At 36.8% G+C, this 23813-nt stretch overlaps 2 protein-coding genes across 2 annotated transcripts; one reads left to right on the forward strand and one right to left on the reverse strand.

Moving 5' to 3' along the window:
* Positions 1-210: 210 nt before the first annotated feature.
* On the forward strand, positions 211-18336 carry LOC132181365 (Galactose oxidase/kelch repeat superfamily protein). Its single transcript, XM_059594559.2, has 16 exons — positions 211-582; positions 666-763; positions 5899-6037; positions 6144-6172; positions 6306-6402; positions 6542-6597; positions 6725-6832; positions 7353-7409; positions 9428-9519; positions 9645-9729; positions 13049-13201; positions 14298-14398; positions 14708-14872; positions 14954-15066; positions 16462-16552; positions 18067-18336. The coding sequence occupies exons 1-16, from the start codon at positions 521-523 to the stop codon at positions 18124-18126; spliced, it is 1506 nt and encodes a 501-aa protein (XP_059450542.1). The 5' UTR covers positions 211-520; the 3' UTR covers positions 18127-18336.
* Positions 18337-18756: 420 nt separating this feature from the next.
* On the reverse strand, positions 18757-20464 carry LOC132167388 (uncharacterized). The gene is made up of 4 exons (XM_059578348.2): positions 20105-20464; positions 19541-19651; positions 19171-19251; positions 18757-18998 (listed from the first exon to the last, which is right to left on the reverse strand). Exons 1-4 carry the CDS (start codon positions 20306-20308, stop codon positions 18924-18926), a joined length of 471 nt encoding a protein of 156 aa, XP_059434331.1. The 5' UTR covers positions 20309-20464; the 3' UTR covers positions 18757-18923.
* Positions 20465-23813: the final 3349 nt, after the last annotated feature.

Genomic DNA, 23813 nt, shown 5'->3' on the forward strand with positions numbered 1-23813 from the left:
TGAGAAAAAAAAAGTTAAAATAGTCGAATTGTAACAATTTAAAAGTTTAGAAGGGGGTCAAGTGTCATTTTTGAAACATTAGCTATCAAAGTGCAAACGTATTGCATTTTTCCCAATTTTCATTTTAAAATTATTACCGCATTACTTTGGAAAGAATTTTGGAGACTTCACTTTTGTCACTCTAGCACTTCTCGATAAAATTATAGAGGAGAAATGAGAGAATTCTCGTGATTACGCAGAAAAGCTCCACAAGTGGACTCTCTCGAATGGGTCCCTGCTCCAACAGGGCTTTTACAGGGTAAGCAGAGGGATGCCCAATTACAAGGATCCTGGTCCAGGTTTATCTGGGTCTGCAGAATTGTGTTTTACAGAGAGATCATCGTTTCATTCACATAATTCGTGCAACGAAACAATTGACAAAACAAAAAGCTCAACTGGGTATCCTATCAAACTCGTAGAGCTTCCTGGTTCTTCGACCTTGAACGACCAGTGAGACATCAAAGCCAGCGAAACACACAAAATGCATTACTGGGTTCGAGCCTCTTCCTCTGATTTCGGTGGCACTCTTCCCCAACCCCGCAGGTATTCTCTGTCTGTCTGTTTGTCTGCGTTTACATGTTTTTCAAGCTTCTTTCTTTATTGGTTGTTGTTCTTGGGATTCTCAGTGGTCACTCAGCGGTCAGCATCGGCAAATCGAAGGTGGTCGTGTTCGGTGGTCTTGTGGACAAGAAGTTTCTCAGCGATCTCGTGGTCTATGATATTGGTACTCTTTCTTTCTCGATGTCTGTGGGCTTGGCTTCCTGTATGATTTTTCTCGGATTGAATTTTGTTCTTATTCCTGATATTAACTTCGTTCTTAGTCTGTTTCCTTCTAATCTGGTTTAAATTCTTTGAATTTAGCTCTCTGGGACTTTGGGTATTTCTAATATTACTGTTTTTTAACATTTTTTTTTTACTGGCCGTTTGGTTCAATGTGGTATGAAATGTACAAATGTTTACTAAAGATGAAATTCATTTTCGGGTTTAAGCCTTACTATACTATCTGGATTTGAAATACTGAGTGTGACGTTATTTCAAGGTCATAAAACAAGTGCTTTGTTGGAGTAAAATTCTCAAAGCTCAATTCATCATGTCTTGTTAAAATTCTTGTAAGGAATTTATAGTAGCAATTGCTTCTTAAATCCTCAGAGCCCAATGCATCCTTATAGAATTGTATTTTACACTTTTATACGCAAGCACTTACCATAAATTTGATATCATTTGTGAGCGACTTGTATATAGTACTTGTGAGTATAATTGCTCGAGAAATTGGTCAAGAAAAGAAAGAAAAATGTTGCTCATGTCTTTTTGCGAAGTTAATTTGTTTTAGCAAATAAGTGCAGTATTTCATTACATCTCACAGAAATGGAAATTATTTGCTTAAGCAATCTTTGGCTGTGCTGAGGAAACTGACAAAACAAGAAGGGAAAAATTTCGCTTATCAAAGAAAGGTGAAAGAACAAAATGGTTTAAGTTATATAATTCATAATATGGCTTGGCTAATTTTTTATATTCTCTTGTTAACTAATTGAACGTACAAAATTGACTTTCAAATTCCCGTTAGATTTTGTTGATCATGAACAATTCCACTTAAGATGGCATCATATGAGTGTATTTCAATTGTAGTTCATGTACGTTATTGTAGTGTTATGGAACTTCTGAAGAGAACTCAATTTCAGTTGTTTAGTCATTTGTTTTCATTCATATAAGGAAGTAAGCACATCATTCTCGGATTTTTTTTTTTTTTTTTTGAAACCAAATGAAAAAAATGAAAATCCTGGACATTTGTTTTGTACTGTAAGCTTGTTCTTGTTACAAGTATGAATAATAAACTTTATCATGTGGTTAGGAACCTCAAGATGTAGTTTAGGCTGTTGTAGATGTACTTTATTTCACATGGACCACTTGCTGCCTTATGTATGTAACAAAGAATGGTGCCCGGAAAATCCCAGTGTACTTTTTCTTTCTTGCTTGTGTTTTTGTGATATTGTTTTTGATAAGTAATCAAAATATCATTAAAATGCGATAAGCGGAACTCAGGTACACATGAAGTATACAAGAGAAACACCTAAGTAGAAGGATAAATAAAAAAAGAAAATCATGAAAACTAAGCAAATTAAGAAAGACAAATGCAACTGTCAAAAGGTAAAGAGTATTGAAGAACAAAATCTTCAGATCCACCACCATCCTCTTGTGGTCCTCGAAGCTTCTATATTTCTTTCACTTCAAAGACACCACAAAAGGCATAAAGACATCATCTTCCACACAATTGCACTTTAAGGGTTGCCAAATAACCCCTTCCAACAAGCAAACAAATCTACTACCTGTCTAGGAATGACCCAAGACAACCCAATATGAATGAATATAGCATTATATAATGCACAAGCAACCTAAAAATGGAGAAGAAGATGAACCACTGACTTCCCGTTTCTCTTACACATATAACACCAATGGACCACAATGACATGTCGCTTCCTAAGGATATTTGTGGTAAGGATCTCCCCTAGGAAAACCGACCAAGCAAAGAAAGCCGCTCTCAAATGAACCTTAATCTGCCAAAATACTCTTCTAAGGAAAGGGAGTGCCATCATTACAAATAAGGACACCGTAGAAAGATCTAGCATCAAACAAACCTCTTTTGAAAGGGGCCCAACAAAGCTTGTCTTCACCTCCTTGTCTCATCCTAAAAGTGTACAAAAATTGAAAAACGAAACAAAGACATCCACCTCCCAATTATGAGCCGCTCTAATAAAGCTTACATTCCACTGATGGGAGCCACTAGAAAGCTCCAAATGAACTGATACGGAAGCATTCTTAATGCAAACAATACTATATATAAAGTCTTTTAAGCACTGTGGTTGGCATTTTCAGGGCTCCCCTAGCTTTATTCTAGCGTGCAAGCTGAGAGCCTTGAAAACGGATCTAAAAAAATGGGATGAAGAGGTTTCCAGTAATGTTGGGAAGTAGAAAAACGATCTATTGGATGGAATCTGTGACCTTGATATTATTGCAGAGAGAAGATCGCTTTTTGATGATGAAAGATAGAGAAAGGAATTAATTTCTAGGGACTTGGAGAAGTTAATTTTTCTAGAAGAACTGGGCTAGATGTAGGAATCAAGGGCACTTTGGTTGAGAGAGGGAACAAGAGCACTAAGTTTTTCCACCGAATGGAAAATTCGAACTGAAGAACCAACATTTTAGATTCTTTAGTTGTTAAGGAGTCCATGTCCTCAAATTCTACAGGAAAAAGGGAGCATATAGTGCAATTTTATAATCAGTTTTATATAGAAAAATTCAGTTTGCAGCCAAAATTGGATGGTCTTTCTTTCAATTCCATTGGCATTGATGAGGTTTTTTGGTTGGTAAGAGCTTTTGAGGAAAGTGAGGTTTTTGAGGTGGTAAGAGCTCTGAATGGAGATAAGGCCCCTAATCCTGATGGTTTCTCCATGGTGTTTTCTCAAACTTGTTGGGAGATCATGAAAGAAGATATCATAGAGGTTTACTAGGATTTTTATTTTTGAGAGAACTTTGAAAAGAGCCTCAATGAAATTTTATTTCCCTTATGCCCAAGAAAACTGGTGCTGTGGAGATTAAGCACTTTCGTCCTATTAGTCTTGTGGGTGGGGTTTATAAAATCATTTCTAAAGTCCTAACTTATAGGCTGAAACGATGTTGGAGAATATTATTTCCAAATCTCAGATTGCATTTATTAGGGTGAGACAAATTTTAGATTCAATTCTGATAGCTAATGAATGTCTTGATAGTCGAATTAGATGAGAGAAATCTGGTGGCTATGTAAATTGGAGTTAGAGAAGGCCTATGAGCATGTTAACTTGGAGTTCCTACTGTATTTGTATTTGTTCATGAGATGTGGCTTTGGGGTGAAATGGAGAGCTTGGATAACTCATTGTCTTTATACGGTGCGTTTCTTCATTCTTATTAATGGATCTCCATCTGGTTTCTTTAGTAGTTCTCGGGGATTGAGAGAGGGAATCCTCTGTTTCCTTTATTGATTGCGGTTTTCATGGATGCTTTGAATAGAATGATGCCTGCTACAGTGGGTAGGGGGCTCTTATAAGGTTTTTTGGTGGGGTTGAAGAATAATGTTGAGCTTCTAGTGTCTCCTCTTATGTTTGTGGATGCTACCTTGATCTTTTGTGAGGCAAATTACGAACATCTTCGTCATCTGCGTTGTATATTTTTATGTTTTGAAGCGGTTTCGGGGTTGAAGATTAACTTATCTAAATCATAGTTAGTTCCCGTTGGTGATGTGGATGATGTAGGAGGTTTGGTTGGTGTCCTTGGTTGTAAGGTGGTCTCTTTGCCGATGAAGTCTTTGGGTATTCCTATGGAAGCTTCTATAAGGCTAAATCTATATGAGATGGTATCACTGAAAAAATAGAACATCGGTAGCCTAGTTGGAAGAGGCTTTATTTGTCTAATGGTGGTAGATTGATTTTGATTAAAATCACTCTCTCCAATTTGCCTACTTATTTTTTGTCCTTATTCCCCATTTGCAAACGTGTGGCTAACTAGATTGAGAAACTTCATAGGGTAATTGGATGGAGTTGGTGAGAATTTTAAGTTCCATTTAGTCAGTTGGTCAAAGATTTGTTCTCTGATGTGTTCTGGTGGTTTGGGGGTTAGAAATCAGATTCAGTTTTATTGCGCTCTTCTGAGGAAATGGTTATAGTGTTACGCTATGAAACTAAAGTCTTTGTGAAGATTGGTGGTGGAAACCCAATATTATAGCATGAAGGGATTTTGGTGTTCCAAGGAGGGGCCCTTTGGAGTAGGAGTGGGTGAGAAGTTTTTTCTAGGTTTGTTAGAAATGAGGTGGGAGATGGGTCTAAGATCAGGTTTTGGCATGATGTGTGGTGTGGGGACCAACCCTTGAAAGCAACTTTTTTGGAATTGTTTAGTATTACAAGTTGTAAGGAGGCGTGGTTGGCAGATCACGTGCAGTTGTCTAATAGAAATCTTCAATGAGATATATAATTTACTAGATAAGTGCATGATTGGGGAGGGGAGCTTGGTCACTTCATTCTTTGATCTTTTGTATTCTATCAGGTTAAGACAATGTGGTGAGGATAAGATCTGCTTGATCCCTTCCAAAAGACGGACGTTTAAAGTAAGATCCTTTTATCATGTGCTGTCCAATCCTGCTGTCTCCTCATTTCCTTGGAAGTACATAAGGAGAGTTAAGGCTCCTTCGAGAGTAGCATTCTTTGTGTGATGGAGGCATTAGGGAAGATCTTAAGCTTGGATAACCTTAGGAAGAGGAACACTTTTGTAGTGGATTGGTGTTGTATGTGCAAGAGGAATGGGGAGACCATAGATCATCTTCTTCTTCATTATGGAGTGACAAGAGAATTATGGGTTTTGACCTTCTTTCTTTTGGGTGTAGAGTGGGTAATGCCTAGAAGAGTGATAGAGTTGTTGGTTAGTTGGAGAGGTCAATTGGGAAGTTGTAACATTGAAGAATCTTGGAGGATGATGCCTTGTGTTTAAGTTGGTGCATTTAGAGAGAGTGGAACACAAGGAGATTTGAAGATTACGAGATTTCGGTGGTATAGCTAAAGACCGTTATGTTCAAAGCTAAATGCTTGGATGGCGGCAGACAATAGTCCTCACTTTTCTAGTTTTATTTAAGTTTTGGACTTATGTTCTTCTTTTTCTCCTTTTAGGGGGTCTCTTTTGTTAGTTCATGTATATTTGGGTTGCGTCTCTTTGCCATTTTCAATGAGATTGAATTACTTATATATAAAAAAAAAAAAATTGTTTTGCCCAATGTGGATGGTGGGGGGGGTGTTTGAACATTGTTCCAGATTCTCAATTGGTGGTTTTTGTTTTATTCAGAGAACAAACTTTGGTTTCAGCCAGAGTGCACCGGAAGTGGGTCTGAGGACCAGGTAGGTCCCAGCTCACGGGCATTCCACGTTGCTGTTGCAATTGATTGTCACATGTTCATCTTTGGGGGCCGATCTGGTAGCAAAAGGTTTGTGCACATATGCAATACTTATGTGTTTTGCTACCCACAAGTTGGGTGTTTTTAGCTCTAAAATCACATAGACATGCTATTGATGTTGGTGTTGGATTTTCAGGTTGGGTGACTTTTGGGTCCTAGATACAGGTGAGCATCTTATATGAATGCTTCAAGTAAGCATAGTGATGACGGATGCGCAGTAAAATTGATATAGTAGGATTAGTGCTTGTTTGACCCCTCTTGACTTGTTGGGGTTTTATGGAACTTATGTTTGTTCCAGATATATGGCAATGGTCTGAGCTCACCAGTTTTGGTGACTTACCTTCCCCACGGGATTTTGCTGCAGCCTCAGCCATTGGAAACCAGAAAATTGTTATGTGAGTATCAAAAGTTCTCTGTGTCATGCTTCATCAAATAGCTAGTGTAGGTTGTAGGTATTTGACTTATCAAAAATCGAAAAAGTGAATGTAGGATTTGTCCACTATCATATATGAAGCAAGATATATTTGAGTGCAGGTATGGTGGCTGGGATGGTAAAAGGTGGTTATCAGATGTGTATGTCATGGACACAAGTAACTTCTGTACTCTCTGGCTTTTCAGTTTTTTTTTTTTTTTTTTTTAACTGTTATAGTTACTGAGAAAATGCTTTATCTTATTGGTGTGAGATTAGATTGTAAAGTGCTTTGCTTTGTGAAACAGTATCACTTGAGTGGATGGAGCTGTCAGTGTCTGGATCATTGCCGCCGCCTAGATGTGGCCATACAGCTACTATGGTGGAGAAAAGATTGCTCGTCTATGGTGGCAGAGGTGACATACGATACTTTGACATCACATATGGATTAGGTTTTATAACTACATCATTATGAAACAGTAAATTTATGATAAAACCAAAATGAAGCAGTTGTTTTCATTTTGTGCAAGATTTGTGTTCAAAACTTACCATATTTTATTTCTAATTAGTTCCATTTATCAACTTTGCCATGACGGATACTTTTCATAAATGTGTTATTAAGGGTGTCGATATATGGTGAATTCATGAATATTGTAAAGAATGGTCAAATTAGTTAAATTTTGATTTTGGGTGTCACTGTCAGCTCTCTCTCTCTCTCTCTTTCTCTCTCTCTCTCTCTCTCTCTCTCTCTCTATATATATATATATATATATATAATTTGTTTTTTGATAAATACTACTGTCAGCTCTATATTCTTATAGCTGATAATTGTGATTTATTCACTTGCTTACTTATCAGAAAAAAAGGTGATTTATTTACTTGTGTTCATTTAAGATGGTTTTTGCTGACATGATTGCTTTTTCTTGCCTTCAACAGGAGGTGGTGGGCCGATTATGGGTGATTTTTGGGCCTTGAAGGGTCTTATTGCAGAAGGTTGATAGTTCCTTCCCATTTTCTCTTCTCCTTTTCCTTTCCTTTCTTAACTTTTCATCATGTGAATGGATGCGAGTGGTGTTGTGGCATGTGTGATGCAGCACAAGACCTGAGAAAAAAAAACTGATCATGTGGTACTGTGGCGGTGCACTCACTCAGTACTGTATCAGCCTAGTTTATTTTAGGTTATTTAGGGGTATCTGAATCTCTTTTTGTTTAGTTTTATTATTGACGATTAGAATTAGTCTAAATCGACGGTCATAATTAGTTGATCCTAGGTTTTGTCTTTATGTAATAGAAGATTACGAAATTATTGTGATGGGTTGACTTTTATGATCAATAATATTGCCTTTGGCTTTTCTAGCTGATTGAAGAACTCTAGGGTTTTGCGTATAAGCACCCTAAAGTGGTATTTTCTTTGTTTCCCTCTTAAGGAACTTAGTCTTTGATGGGAAATGTAAGTGTATCCTTGTCTTCTTGTGCTCTCCACTGCATCAATGTGTCATATCGCTCTTGTTTGCATTGTACTTGGCAAATATCTTTTTTCTTTAGATTAATTGTTTCGCTATGGTTGCATATGTCATTGTTCTTAATAAATTATTCAGCAAGTTCCAGGTTCAAGTGTATAATATCATATAGTTTTTCTTTTAAAAAACATGTGGACATGTTCATTGCTTGTGCAGACACATGCTAAAAGTTTGTGTTGCCCTAATTTCCAGAATCTCTTTCTACCCATTTATAATAGAAGCAGTATAAAGAATCTCAAAACAATCCGGTTGTGTTTAGATGTCCCTTTGAAGTTTGAACTTAAATTGAATGACTTGCCATGAGAAGGTTCTAGAAATCAGGATCTATGGTGAATGACCTATAGATATACGTCCTGTTAGAAATATATATGTAATAGAAGGAAGTAACTTATTTAATTAGATGATGTATCTATTCCTAATTATGAAATGTTTAGCAGTGGAGTTAGCGTTTGATATACCGGGAATTTTTTACCCTATTCTTTATTTTGATTCTATTTTCCATCATAGATAAGTATTTTTTGGTTACTTGAATTTGTCTCAAGTTGATTTAAGATTTATCACGAGTAACTCAAGAATTTTGTAAAAAGAAATTCTGAGTCTCAGAAGCTTGCATATAAATTCACCTCCGGAGTGGGAGGGGATGACCTATCATGAAAAGTGCTGCAACTAAGGTACAAATCCATTATTTTAAATGCAATGATCATCAAGGATTGCAGCTATCATGACATAATGATATGGCAACAGATCATGAGTTCCTCAAAGCAATGTCATATAGAGCTCTGTTGTTAGACTTCCATTTAATGGTAGATGTAGATCCGAATCTACATGATGGACTTGTGCCTTCTAATGCTATTTAGGATGCAATAGCCCTTACACGATATAGCCAAATGCGGCCTTAATTTGGAAGAAATCATGTAGAAGGCAGTGCTTGCAATCTCGGTGCAAAAGGATGCGTTAACTTAATAATTCTCCACTTTAGATGAATGGATGCATTGTTTAGAATTTTTTTTCTGTCTCCTAATAAGTAGTTTTAGGGAGCTGTTCTCTAAATTTACTTTGTTTAGAAGTCCATGTTTATTGGATAATGAGATGTGTGTATTTCTGTCTCTGGAGGAGTTAGAAAGGTGAAAAGGTATACTCAGGTGTTGTCTTGTTCTATTTTATTTTATTTTTTTTCTTTTGAAAAAAAAAGAGAACAAGATGACACCTGAATATATCTCTCCTTTTTGTTCTCATATCTTTCTTTTTTTGCAGTCTGAAATATATTAAAGAACCTTTCCCTGCATTTGCTTTGTTTGAAGTGCGCATGTGCATGTTTGGGGCAATTCTCTTTTGCTTGACTGTTTTTCTTGTTGCTATTTTTTTTATATTTCTCAATCAGCTCAAGAGTGTTGGTTGTCTTTTTCATCCAGAAAACAAATGAGAATGTTTCTATTAGAAGTTCTTTGATTGACTAAGTTGCATTTGTCTTGTCTTTGTTGTGGAAGGAAGAGAATGAAACACCTGGATGGACCCAATTGAAACTTCCAGGTCAAGCTCCTTCTCCCCGCTGTGGTCATACTGTTACCTCTAGCGGACACCATGTAAGGACATCTTCCTCTATTCTCCTTGTTCATTTCTCTTAATGTGTTTTGGTTATTACTATTGTCGGTCTTATTATTATTATGTCAATGCTGAAGCTAACTGCTAAAGCTGTTTGTCTTTGCAGTTGTTATTGTTTGGAGGGCATGGAACCGGTGGTTGGTTGAGTCGTTATGACATTTATTACACTGACTGCGTTGTTTTAGATAGGGGTGAGTGCTTTTCAACTTTGCTTGATGGATTTATAGCAGATGGGTCATTATGATGATAGTGAACCTTTTATATTGTTTATGCTACATACACTCTGACTATTCTATATATTAAGCTCTTAATTGATAGTCATTTGTTGACGTTCGCATGAAAATATAACGTGTACATGTGAGACAACTCCACATAGGGGCTTGGCTCATATTTGTCTCTATTGCCTTGACACAAAAACATAAAAAACATTTGCAAGAATTAAATGATGGTTTCGACATTTGGGGAAGATTTGATGGAGCAGTTTTCTATCTCGTTCTTGTCTTTTGATCTCCTTAGATTCCTCATTTATAGAACAACCTCAAAGTCGACACATTAGATGAATAATGTGGTGGTTAAACCTTAAGACAGAAGAATGCAAAAAAGAATGATGTTTATTGTGTTGGTAGGGACATGTAGAATCTCCCTTTCCACCTCCCCTTGGAGCCAATTACTTATAAAAAAAAAGGTAGGGACATTTATAGAGAGGGAGAGAGAGAGAGAGAGAGAGAGAGAGAGAGAGAGATGTGGATTGGAGTTATGTTGAAGGTGAACCCAGGATGTGAGAGGAAGAGGAGGCCAGAGAAAGGGTGGGCTGTTCCATCTTTCATCAGATTACAAAATATATCCTCACTTTAGCTAAGAAATGAGATAAATTCTTTGACCAAAGAAAAAAAATGGGGAAGGTGCTATGGGAGAGAGGTTGAACTCAAGAAATACAGAAAAAAGATTAACTTTCAAGCCATTGCCAACTCAACTTTGTTTCAGCTATTCTTCTCGAAATTGAGAATTTATCCTTTATTTTTGGTGACTGATGGTCAATAAAATTTCTCTTTGAATGTCTTACTTCAATAAATTAAGAGAAAAATGCAAAATAAATTCTTGTGTTTTACTGAGTTGCAAATAGTTCCTTGGAGTTTAAGAAGGGGCTGAAAACTCATAGGGTAAGCAAAAAACACAAATAGGTCCCTGGATGCATTTTCTGTCAGCAAATTGGACATAATTTGTTAATGTGTCATGTCAACAACAATAATATTGCGACCTGTGTCCTTTAGAATAAAAGGTAAAAAATATAAAAACAAATATAAAAGAAATAGAAAAAGATAAATTTAAAAAATAAAAACAAAAAACAAAAAGAAAAAAATTTAACGGGTGGGTAGGCTGGCGAGAGGGTCTCCATGGAGGAGACATGGAGATCCATAGCTGTGGGTATCCAGAGCCAGGGGTGGGTCAACATACATGGTGACCCATGGCCATGGGTCTCCACAGACCCATCAATGGGTCTCTGGAGATTTTGGTCTTCCGTATTTAGCTTTCCTTTGTAATTGAACAACTTATTTAGCTTCCTTTTGCAAGACCAGTTATTCTATGATTCCACTGAAATAGAGGAGCCCAAGACATGTTATAAACTTGATCATTGTAGTTCCATGTAGTGAGAGGTAATGCCTTTTCAATTTGTAAGAACCAACTCTACTGTAAAAGAATGCCCGAGTTCACAGATGTTAAATCACTAAAAGAAAGGATAGAAATTGGAAATCTCATCATCAGGATGATACTAAACTTGACTTCACAAAAGGAAGTTAAATACGGAGGACCAAAATCTCCACTGACCCACCGGTGGGTGTGGAGACCCACGGCCGTGGGTCACTACGGCTGGGTCTCCTCCATGGAGATCCTCTGGCTGGCTGAATGATCCCTTGAATTTTTTTTTTAATATTTAATATTTTTATATTTCTTTTCTAAAAGGACATGTCACACATTAACGGACTCCGTTCAATTTTTTTTTTCTTTTTTATAAGTAATTTCATATCATTAATAAAGCGTGGATGGGCGCCACCCTAGTACACAAAGAGTATACAAGGAGAACCTCTAATAGGAAGAAGAAGAAAATAAATTTATAAAATCTACAAAAGTAGGAACATCCAAGCTATGATGAGCCGCTATCCATATATCTAACGTGTTAAGCATAAACTTCTGCAACCAGCCTCCATATTTCCTTAGCTAGACCGCACCCAATCAAACCACCCCAACTTGTCAACAAATCTATTACCCATCTTAGCATAAGGATCTAACTCTAGAGTTCGCTTGCGACTTCACAATGAAGCAAAAGGTGATCAACGGACTCCTCACTCTTCTCACACATACAACACCACTCAACCACCGCAACATTCCTATTTTGCAAATTATTATGCGTCAATATTTTCCCTAAGGCTGCTGTCCACACAAAAAACGCCACCCTTGTGCTCGCCAAATACTCTTGCATGGAAACGCAAAACTATCTTGGCCAATTAACACTTTATAGAACGACTTCACCTCAAACTTACCCATCTTAGACGGGCTCCATCCTAACCAATCCCCCGCTCTATGACGTAACTCGAAGAATACAACTGCTCGAAGAAAGATAGTACCAACTCAATATCCCAATCCTGGATTGGTCGCATAAAAAGGATATTCCTCTGAATAACTCCATCTTGACATTGAAAATTATCCGCCACCCATGTGTCTTTGTGCCTAGCAATAGCGCACGAAGTTGGAAAAACTTGCTTTAATGGTCTATCCCCACACCAAATCTCATGCCAAAAAGTTACTTTAGACCCAACCCCCACCCAAAGAGAACTAAGTTGGAAAAACTGTCCCACCCCCTTCTAATATGTTTCCACATGCCCACTCCAAATGCTCCCATAACCTCCTTCGAACACCAATCGTTCAATTTGCTAATGGAAAACACGTCCAGGGGCTTATTTGTGCTTTTTGTTTACCCCAGGGAGATTTTAGTCACTTTTTAAACTCTAGGGAGCTATTTGCAACTTAGTAAAACAACAGAGACTGATTATTTTTTTTCCCCTAAATTAATGGTGGGTGTTGCAAGAGGAAGTCATTAAGGAATATAGCATAAAGGGCATCAAAGCTAGCATCTCTTTTGTCTGGTTAGAGTCTCTATAGCTCTGCAAGTCCACAGGTACAAGGGCTGTTCAAACATATTGTAGCCAAATGTGAAACTTACAGTCGTCTTTGAGGAAGAAACGTATTTTTTACAGTGCTATTGTTAGCATCGGAACTCAAAAACATGAATATGTTAAGAATAGTATTAGATCCATGTTATGCTTGTGAATTTCAAGTATTGATTTTTGCTTTTGTTTTTCTTAAAGAAATAATATAAAGAACATCTGTGGAGCCCAGTTTCAGCATTCCATCAGTGCAATATGGATAGCAGGGGCTGATCCATGCAGTACAAATTACAGCTTTTATATTTGGTTGATCTCTTAGAATTTATATCTTCTTTTTGGCAATTAGTGTCTGCACAGTGGAAGCGGTTACCTACTGGCAATGAACCTCCTCCTGCTCGGGCGTACCACTCTATGACAACAATAGGTTCACGTTATCTGTTATTTGGTGGTTTTGATGGCAAATCGACCTTTGGTGATTTATGGTGGTTGGTTTCAGAAGGTACTGATTTCGCTTCAAAGTAGTTTATTATTCAGTCTTGTGGTTATTGTTTGGTAACCCCTTTGCTTTTCAGAGTTTCACTGGGATATATTCTGAACCCTTAATTTGAATCTTATATGACCTCTATTGACAAGATCTCCTCGATGAAGCATCAGTTTGTCTCCAACATATTTTTTCTTTGAAGCATTTACAGAATGTTGCATTCAATATCATTTCCTCTATAGGTCAAACTTAATGAGGTGGTTATGTGCATTTTCCGTTATAATGATTGACGAGAAGGGATTTTGTTGAATTAATTTCAAAATATGTTATATAAGTGTTTGATTTTTATGAATCTTGATTTATTTCTAACTTTTTAGTTTTTCTTTAAGATTATGAATAGGATTTAGGGTTTTTCAATAATGATATTTCAACTACTTATAAAAAAAAAAAAAGGAATTTAGGGATTTCAGTAATGATGGGCAGGCAGTGTAATCTTCTGCCCTTTTCTGTAACTACCACATGATTGTTGCATGTATTTGTCATTTTCCCTTCTATTTTTAATAGATCAAGCTTTATGATGTGGTTAGGTGTATATTTCCATGGTAAAAACTTAACTAGAAGGGATTTTGGTGAATAATCTCTTGCTCAAATGGTTCCCAATCCCTCTATAAGAATGTTGGAAGGGTGAAAAGTTGTGCGTTTGAGATCCACCAGATGCTTGTAACTTAAAAGAAGGGATTTCGATGAACTAGCTGTGGAAGATGTTGCTCAAGTGTGTGATTTTTGTATGAACGTTGATTATTCCCCAGATTTATGTTCTTATATCATATTTTAGGGTGAAATTAGGTTGTCCATTAATGATGATCAGGCTGCAAATCATCTCGACCTTGTTGCTGGATATCTAAAAGAAGGAAACTTTATAAGCTGATTTGTTGAATTAAGAGAAAGGTTTTAGCAACATGTTTCTGTATGGTGAAAGATAATTCCACCTGACTTTTATGATTTATATCCAAGCACAATGTATTGACTTCTACTTCTGCAGATTCTGTGGAGGCAGAACTGAGACATAAGTTTGAACATTTCCTAAACTGTTGCCAATTCTCTTGTTTTGTAGAGGACCCTATTGCAAAGCGGTTCACTGAATCTCCACCAAACGATCTTCCTGAAAATAAGGATGTCAGAATAGCAAATAATAATGCCCAATCTGCACTCCAGGTATAACTGCTGTTGGTTTTAAGGACACCTAGCTTGTTACATTGAGCTTGTTGACTAGGGAGCTTAAAGCTTCTCCTTACCTGGTATTTGTTTCAATCAGACTAAATCTTTTTGCCAAGATCATAGCGAACATTTAAACCATGTATGTCCAGCAAAGCAGAGGCATGCATCAGATACCAATGTCTGTGATTGACCTGTTTCCTATGTTAGATGCCGAGAGCTCACCCGTAATTATGTTATGACCATTTTTATAGTCTACCTAATTAACTTTCAGACAATCCTCCGATTGATCCTCCATATCTTGGACAGGGAAGCCAAAGGGTACAATCTGCCGTCTCAGAATTACAAAGAAGATTGGAAATTTCAGTTTCGTTCTCTAGTTCTGGGCTTCCAATTGTAGATGAGTTGGAGGACAAAGAATTCCTTGAACTAGCATCAAGTTTGACTGGACAAAGAGTTTCCAGTAATTTACAGGTTTAACACATTGAGGCGAATTTGGTTTACTTTATTACTCATCTCTTAGGCATTTTTAACTGACTTTTCTGTGGAAAAAAGGCAATTGAGACAATTCGTGATCACTGGAAGAAGGCTATACCAAGTTCTATACCACTTAAGGAGCTAGGGCCATTGCTTCGTGACTACCAACGTTTGGTTGCCCATAATCAATTGTAAGAATGAATTCTTGCACCATCACTTGTTTATGTTCATTAAAACCATGGCAGCTTGCAGCAGTTGTTCCTAAAAGTGGACCCAGCTTAACTTCTGGTTTTACCTCTCAGTCCTAGATGATCTTTTAGCTATGCATGCAGAAAGTTTATTTTTTGAAACATTGCATCTGTGTTGTGGCTTTTCTTTTTCACTTTTTTCTTATGCTGTATTTTTATGTTTGGTAGCACTACTAATATCGGAATTATACTATTATCTAATTTCCAAGTCTTTAACCAACTAATCATAGGGTGACTTGACCCAACCTCTCATGGTGGAACTCACTTGCAAGCAACCTGTCTGACAGACCTTTAGAACATTGCTCATAGAAAATCTAAGTGCTAGATATGTTTCTAGTTGAATTTTTGCATTTTCTCAGCTTATCTGAGGGATTATGACTAGAAGAAGGTGGTGAAGCTGTGGAAATAATGGAGTAAAAGCCGAGAATCTGGGACTGTGTTTAATGGAATTTGATCATTGTCCAGTTGATTTCAATCTATTATGTATTTGAACAAAGTGGGGCTGGCTTGTGATATTTTAATTGAATTTTAGTTGGTTTCAGTAGTTTGAATGGGAGCCAAGCCATTTCATAGCATCCCCATTGAAACTAATTAAGTGTCTGGGTGCTCAGTCTATCATATCATTAATAAAACCAGGATAATCTGTATTTTGAAACTAAAACCTTGGTGATTGGGTCGTGCATTTAAGCTAACAGGGTAGCACATCTCTTCATCTTCCCATGTTTTTCTCAGGATGACAAGACTATTTCAGAATTCCTAACATAATATCATCAAGTCACCTTCTTGCGATCCTTAAGGTCCTCTGAAGTTTGACGAGCTAGAGTAATGTTAAAAATTACATTTTTATCTTAAAGTACTCTCCCCATAATCCTAACATGGTAGTCCCAACTAACTCTTGGATCCATCCTTGTTAAAAAAAAAAATTGAAAGGTTAGTTTGAATTGCCACATCAGTAGTGTGAGATAGTTGTGAGATAAAATTGTGATTTTTAACATTATTCTAAGGAAATATAGATATGAGAGCATTCTCTTCTAGACATCCATACTCCGTTGTATTTGGACAAGGATTTGGAACTTGGTTCATGTTTGCACCGTTTTGTCTTGCTCTCAAGTGACTTTTAAGGATTTCAAGTCAATGACCCTCGCCAGATGTATGCTTGTAGTTTTCAAATGCATTTGAATTACTCTTCTTGACTTCTGTACAATCTTTCCAGATGTATGCTTGTAGTTTTCAAATGCAATTTGAGTGCTTCATACCTTTGTTTAGTTGATCTTTGTACTTCCAAAGTTGATCAATTAGTTGTTTTTAAGTTTCTCATTATGATTCTAACAATGACAGGGCTAATGCTGGATCTGATCTGCATTCTGTTGAGTCTGGTTTTCTTGGAAAGGATGCTTATCGGTTTTACCATATAAGAAATCCTTCTCAGGTATGTACCACGCAAGGCCATTAATGCATGTAGGCATTAGAATCTTCTTTCAGTAACGCTTCTGTTGGATGAATAAAAAAGCATTGAATGCCTATTGAGACATTCCCTAATTACATCAAGTGCCCATAGACAGACAAGATACGATTCTAACATTAAGATCTCAGATTTATTAGTTTTCATTTGGTCTTCCGGTAAACCTGGGTCACAGCCTATAAATTATACGAATCAGTATTTGGTATAATTATGGTTGTTTGGCTTTTTAGTGCTTCATTTTATTCTTTACTCAGGATAATTAAGGAAACCCCTGTTGTGGGTTTGGTTTGTTGAATTGAATAATCTTCCTGGCACTGAAATGCCCGGGCCCTTTACATTCATATAGACTTGTGGAGGACTTTTTAGACACATTTCGAATTCAGTATTTGGTAGGAACACAGAGAGCTAGGTGATTGCAAACAGTTTGCACTTGGCTAAGCAAGTTTAGAGCCATGGAAGGGGAGAGATTATAGACAGGTGTTGCCAAATTAGAAAATAATGTGCATATATATATATATATATATATATATATAGAGAGAGAGAGAGAGAGAGAGAGAGAGAGTTCTGCAATAGTTTTGTTGCAGTTGGTTGCTTTTTTGGTGTATGCGTTTTTAGTTGGTGTTGTGAAGTTTTTTTTTTCTGCAGTTGGTTCAGTTTTCTGGACTGTTTCTTGTTTAGGGGTTGTCTTTAGCTTTTGCTGAAGTGTAATTCTTTTTCGAATTCTGCTTGGTTGATATATACAAATTTGCTTATTCATCAAAAGAGAGAGAAACGAGTGGGTGGGGCAGGGAGGGATCAAGTAGTCAACTCATTTCCCTTGAACGGATTCTCATTGTGATGTGTACAAACTACCAAATGGAGATCTTTGGGGACATTGTAATATACATGCTCCCATCTACTCTTACTCTGCAACAAGAAAAGAATTTGGGTGCCTTTGGACACCTGTACAAACTTTTGTAGGGTGTAGGTGAGTTCGGTTCATTTATACATACATATGTAAGTCATTCTATTCTTACATATAACAATTTGATATTTGTTCTCCAAGCATTTTTCTCTAAATGACCCTTTGTAGATTCTACTCATTTGTGACTGGAAACCCATTGTAGACGCTACTCATTTGTGACTGGAAATCTGCATTTATATATGGTGACCTTGCTTCCTGAGTCATGTTTCACAAATCAGAAAAAACATCTCTTAATTTTTGATACATGGTTTGCGTGCTTCATTTGAATTACACCAAACCACTTGAACTTGAATCTACTTATTTGGATCTCAGTAGCTATTCATTTTGGGTGATCCCATCTGCCTATGGTTAAGTTGCATCGAATAATTTACCCCATCAGTGATTGAGACATAACTATCATCTATATCATCCTTCATACTTTGCATTTATTTACTCATGCTTTTAATGCAATGTCACTTCATACTCTTTTCTTCTATTTGCTACTCTTCCCACTGATCACATCTTTGATGATTTTCAGTTGCGTATGGATGATGTCCCAAAGCTACTGGCAGAGTACAAACAACTCCTATCTGATTAAAATAGTATGTGGGGAATCTTCATTTAGAAGGGAAAAGAAAAATGCCTAATGGTTTTCCAGGTTTTCTTTATCTCATGTAAGATGTTACTACCTCAAACCATCAGTCCTTGAACTTGACACATTGGTAAACTAGTACATTGTATACCCGTTTATAATTATGAAATCCTATAAATCTTGCCTTTCCCAGCATGCCATGAAAACGTGCTTTGTGATTTGCTACTGTCTTGGATTGCTTTTAATTACATAATAGCATATTGCCATATCATGACATGAGTCATCCTGGTGCAGATTTATTGGTAGAGGGCTTGTTACTTTTAGTTTGTTGACTGTGAGAGTCATAAAGTCTTTGCATGAATTGTAAATGAGCTTAGCATTTAGCCCTAGCTTCATATACATTTCAGAGCAGAAAGGTTAGTGAAGAGTTATATGTTTTCTCTCGAGTCTGGATTAGCACTCATAATTCATCAGCCATGCATTTAAATCTTCCTTAGCACTCAAAAGAGGTGTAAAATTGATGAATCCATTCTATCCAGCAGCTTGAAAAATAATTACCAACAGAATATGAATTATGGACAACAACCATTTAGCTTTGATAACTGCCTTGATTGGCATAGGCCAATATTTAGAGTGTAAGGCTAATGTGTATCTTCATAAGAAGGTTTTATTATTGAATTGCATGAATGTTTCAGTGGTTATGAGACCCTAGTAGGAGTCTGGTAGGGTAGAGGAGTAGTTGCTTCTTAAATAAGATTAAGTACAAGCTCACAAGCCAAAGCACTTAATTACTATTGAATATCTTATTCTATGGATTCTACATTCTTGCTCAGCTCTTCAAGTTTCTTCATCCTGTGTCTCTCACTCTGAGTCAGCAACTGGAAACAAGATCACAAAGAAGAAAAAAGAAAAAAAGAAAAAAAGAAAGTGAGATGAGTAAAAAAGGGGAGAAAAAGGAAAATTGAGAATTCCTGCTAAGAAGAAAGGCCAAGAGGATCACTATTAAGAATTTCTGTTGTATTTTTGGGAAAAGATAAGTTTGGATCTGACCTCCATTAATGTAGCTATTAGCTGAGTTTTTTCTTTGTTCTTTTCGTTAAAAGCCTCCAGGGCTTCTTTGTATTCCTTCTCCTGTAGCCAGCCAATTCATGGTGATAATTGAATTATATGTTTGAACTTAGGGAAAACAAAAGAAAAGGAAAACAAAGTAAATTAGTCTTGTCTAAGTTATAGAAAAGAAAAAATGAGTGCGAAGTTCAAGTCTGGATGCAAGTATCAAGTATAAGTAATATAATTTAGTAAATTATTAGTGAAAATTAGCTTTTGAATTAGTAAGGGCTAAAAAGAAAAATTAAAGGCTGATTTTGATTGCCAAGTCATTCCAATTGTAGAGTATTGCTCAAAAGCAAAAAGAAAGTACCTTCTTCTGGCAGCTCTGTCCCATTGGCTTTAAATCTCGGTTAGTCAAGTCAATCTTCTTACGTATCGCAGCAACTTCCTTTCTCATAGGATCTCCAAGTACTTCTAGCTCCTAGTAGATTGTATTACTTAAAAAATAAATGAGCAACTTATTTTGGTGAAGAATTAAGAATTTGTTTTGATAGTCTAAAATTCGATTAGCACCCATTAATTGGTTTTTGTATTTGATACTATATAGAATGAGTAATGGTATTTAGTAAACTGTCATATAACTGCTTTAATGATGTGACAGTGAAAATTAGTCTTTAGATCAGTACCTTTTTTTTTTTTAAAAAAAAAAAAAATCAACAGCTGATTTTCACTGCAACGTCGTCTCAATTGTATGGTAGTTATATAGTAGTCTACTAATAACATTATTCATATAAAATTATTTTCTTGAAAGCACAGGCTATAAAATTTGTTTTGCAGATTCAACAAAAGACTAATCAAATTAGGAGGGGGAAAAGAATAAATATGGAAAGTCCATAATTTGCTTTTGGAGTTATCAATAGTGGCAATAACATACTTCCCAAATCTGTGCCAAGCGCCTGGTTTCCTCTTCAGCACGGCCAAGCTGAAGCTCAACTTTCTCCTTCACCTCCATCTTCTTCCTCTCAATTTCTTCCTCTCGAGCTTCGAGTGCAGATATGGCCAACCTGGAGATCTCCCCTTCTTCATTTTCCTCAGTTGATAGCCTCCCACTACTGCCAATGCTCCCAAGGTTCTTCATTTTCTGCGTTGGTTACTGTTTCTGCTCTCTTGCTTTCTCTGCTCCCACCAAAACCCACCTCTCTACCTATATATCTTTTGTACTCCTTTCAAAGGCTCTCCTGGCTTGCTTTTGCTTTAAATCTCTCTCTCTCTCTCTCTCTAAGTCTTGGTGTCACCATTACAAAGGCCTACACAAAAGACAATCCTAGAGTTGGAATTACAAGTCTTGATCGAGGTCTCATGTTGCAAGCTTAAAGAAACTATAAGGAGAAGATTACCCTACTTTTACTTATGCATGGATGTGGAGTGTAAGGTGTTCCTCTTCCTTTGTCTCTTTACCTAAAGTAGTTAAACTGTCAAAATTTGATTTCAGAGGCTACGTGTTATCCAACAATGGTAACGGATTGTGCAAGTAATCTTCTTTGGGTGGTGGCAAGCAACGTTGCTTGAAGCAAGAGGAAGTTTGGCACGTGAAATCACATGGCTAGGGCTCTCTTTTGAACCCACATTTGGTTTAGAAAAATGCTCCAAGAACTTCTAGTATTTATTCCCATCACCAATAAATTTTGAACCCGTTAATCTATATATTTCGTATCAATAGTGATTTTTACCGCCACTTTAGAGCGTAAGCATTTGGATGTGTGTAACATTTTTCTTTCTATCTTTTTTAAAAGCACAAGTAAATTTTGGTAACGAGTTGCATTATCTTCCATAAATTTTGGGTTTGATTCAATTCAACTTGTCTTCTACTCAATGATTGAAAGAATTTATTAGGGGTGTTTAAATGGAGCGGTTATAACCGTCCTGCTAACTGTTAACTGCTAACTGCTAACCGCATAGGGCAGTTGCGGTTAGCGGTAAAGAAAAATAATTAATAACCGCTAATTGCTTACCCTTATATATATATATAACATCCAAAACGACACCGTTTTGGTGTTTAATATCAAAACAACATTGTTTTGGCTGTGTATGATTGTATGTATCATGTATGTGAAATATAATGTGGTATATTGTGATGTTTTGGGCCAAACCTTATTTAAAAATATTGCCTGGCCCAAAAAACAGAAGGTTCTTTTCATTTTTTTGGTAACACTTTGGCCCAAAACATTTAAAATAAGCCCAAAAAATAGGCCCAATGATGGCCAAAAACACTTAAAAGGCCCATATAAAAAAATCGGTTATAAAACTGTCAGTTATTGGTTTGAATAATTGCTAACTGCCGGTTATAAAATAACAGGTAACCGCCTAGGCGATTGCGGTTATTAAAAATTGATAACCGCCCAAGGCAGTTGCGGTTTGCGGTTATCATCAATAACCGCTAACCCTAACCGCCTGTGCAGCCCTAGAATTTACATAGATTAAATATGCAAAAATTTAGACCTATCAATTTTTTTTTTCTCATTAATTTGGAAATTGTAAATTGTCTTGTATTATTATTATTATTTTTTTTGTGAGTAATTGTCATCTATGTTAATCGTTGCATATTTATAATTTCAAGGGTTAATTACTTTTTTAGTACTTAGGTTTTGATGTTTTTATTTTTTTCTACTTAGGTTTTAACTCGTATCACAGATAGTACCTAACATATGGGTAAATTCCAGTTTACTACCTTCATCACCATTTCGTCAGCCAAACTAACGGACTGCAATGGAGGTGGTCTTAAAACTTGTCCTCCCTACAAATGATCATATATGTACTCAATTTGTTACAGAATATTAGATCTGCACGTAGAAGTTTTTCAATTGATTGACAAATAAAGAAAAAAGAAAGAAAAAAAATTTACAAACGATACATGATTAATCAATTACCAGAGTCGAACCAATATGCTTAATACATCACAAGTTTAAGGCTACGTCGGTCACGAAACAACCATTGGATCCAAGGCCCATATAACAACACACACATTTGACTATAAAATAAAGTCTATATAGTAAGCCCATGGCCATTATACTGTATGTACCGGTGTACCATGTCATACAATGCATCTTATCAACAGTTTATTAAGGCAGTTACCGAGTTATTATAAAAAGTAGACATGCTCATATTATGTGCGTGGTCAGTCAACTGACATATCCCACGTTTTTAAGGAAAGTGCTTGTAAGTGGTTACTTACCTCATATGCTCACTTAATCTCTCTGACATCATGAATCCCTGTTATAACGAAACATGATTTGTCGTTATTAGCTATACTAGAGAATTCTACGATGGTCCATCTAGCGAAAAAGAATGCTAAGATTCTTAAGGGGCTAGTGAGCACAAGAGCCGGCCTCTGGTCGAGCGCTCGTTCCTAGGACGAGCGTTCGTCCAGGGGCTATGGTTTAACCAATAATGCTCAAAATGCTTCTAGGCTCCCATCTAAAGCTATAAGTTGGTTCCTTATTCCTAAGCTCTTAACAGGACAAGTAAAACACAAGAATCCAAGAGGCGTTTGAAGCTTTTGAAAACACTTTTCGCGTTTAAGAACTAGATTTCTTTTAAGCACAAAAACATCTCACAAGTGTTTTTTTTTTATGGCATCTTTTGAAAACAATTTCTGAAGCAAGTATTGTTAAACAAGGAAGTGATGCAAAGGCTTGCCATAATACCAAAAGGTTTAAAGCACTAAAAATGAGTAATCATGACTTTAAGGAAATGCTTAGGCTATTGTAAAACCAGAACTTAATAACATAACAACAAGAAGGCGTCGGGATTACACCTCAACAAGTAGGTTTCTCAAGAGTGCTCCCCCCTTCTTCTAAGTCACTCACAAAGGTCACACACTCTCAATTGACAAAGAAGTAGAGTTTTCCCAAGGTTTTAGAGAGCATTTTGAGGTCTGGGTCGAATGGGGTGTGGGGGTATTTATAGGTGAGGGAAGCTAAGGGCAAAATGAGAATTCTACCAGAAAGAGAATTAGCGCCTGTGTGGTCCCCAAGAGCCAGCGCTCATGTATTGTTATAACGAGCCAAAAATGCTTTTCAGGCGTGCGCTCTGGGTATTAACTAAAGGTCTACAAATGGTCAACGAGTGCTCGTGTGTAGTTCAGAGTATGATCTTCACACGGATGGTGTGGGTTGCATATGAGCACTTGATGTGGTCCCCATGGACGAGCGCTCGTCCAGTGATGGTGGATTTGGGATTTAGCTTGCAAGAAGGCCCTAAAGGCTTGAGCCCACTGATGAAGGTTTTTAGGGTTTCTATGTTGGGCCTGTTTTTCCAGAAATCGTCAACTTAAGGTAACACTTTCATAAATATGTGATAATTTATCAGGGTATTGCATCAATGGAGAAGCATATTGAGTAGCCAGGGTGGTCCATACTTGAGGTTTTGCACCAATAGACAGTAGGCACAATTGGAGCAGTGAGGGTTGTAGTGAACCAAACTGAGAATGCATTGATCTTTCCATTCCCAAAGGATATATTCTAGGTTTAAGAAATCAGGAGAACTTTTGTCAGTGGAAGATGAAATGAGCTTGGGTGGGCATGACTCGGAGCCATCAACAATGCCCATCAAGCCATTGGATTTGAGGATGGGCTCAAACTGAA

The sequence above is a fragment of the Corylus avellana genome, chromosome 2 (assembly GCF_965113065.1).
Source record: "Corylus avellana chromosome 2, dhCorAvel1.hap1.2, whole genome shotgun sequence".
Taxonomy (NCBI): Eukaryota; Viridiplantae; Streptophyta; class Magnoliopsida; order Fagales; family Betulaceae; genus Corylus; species Corylus avellana.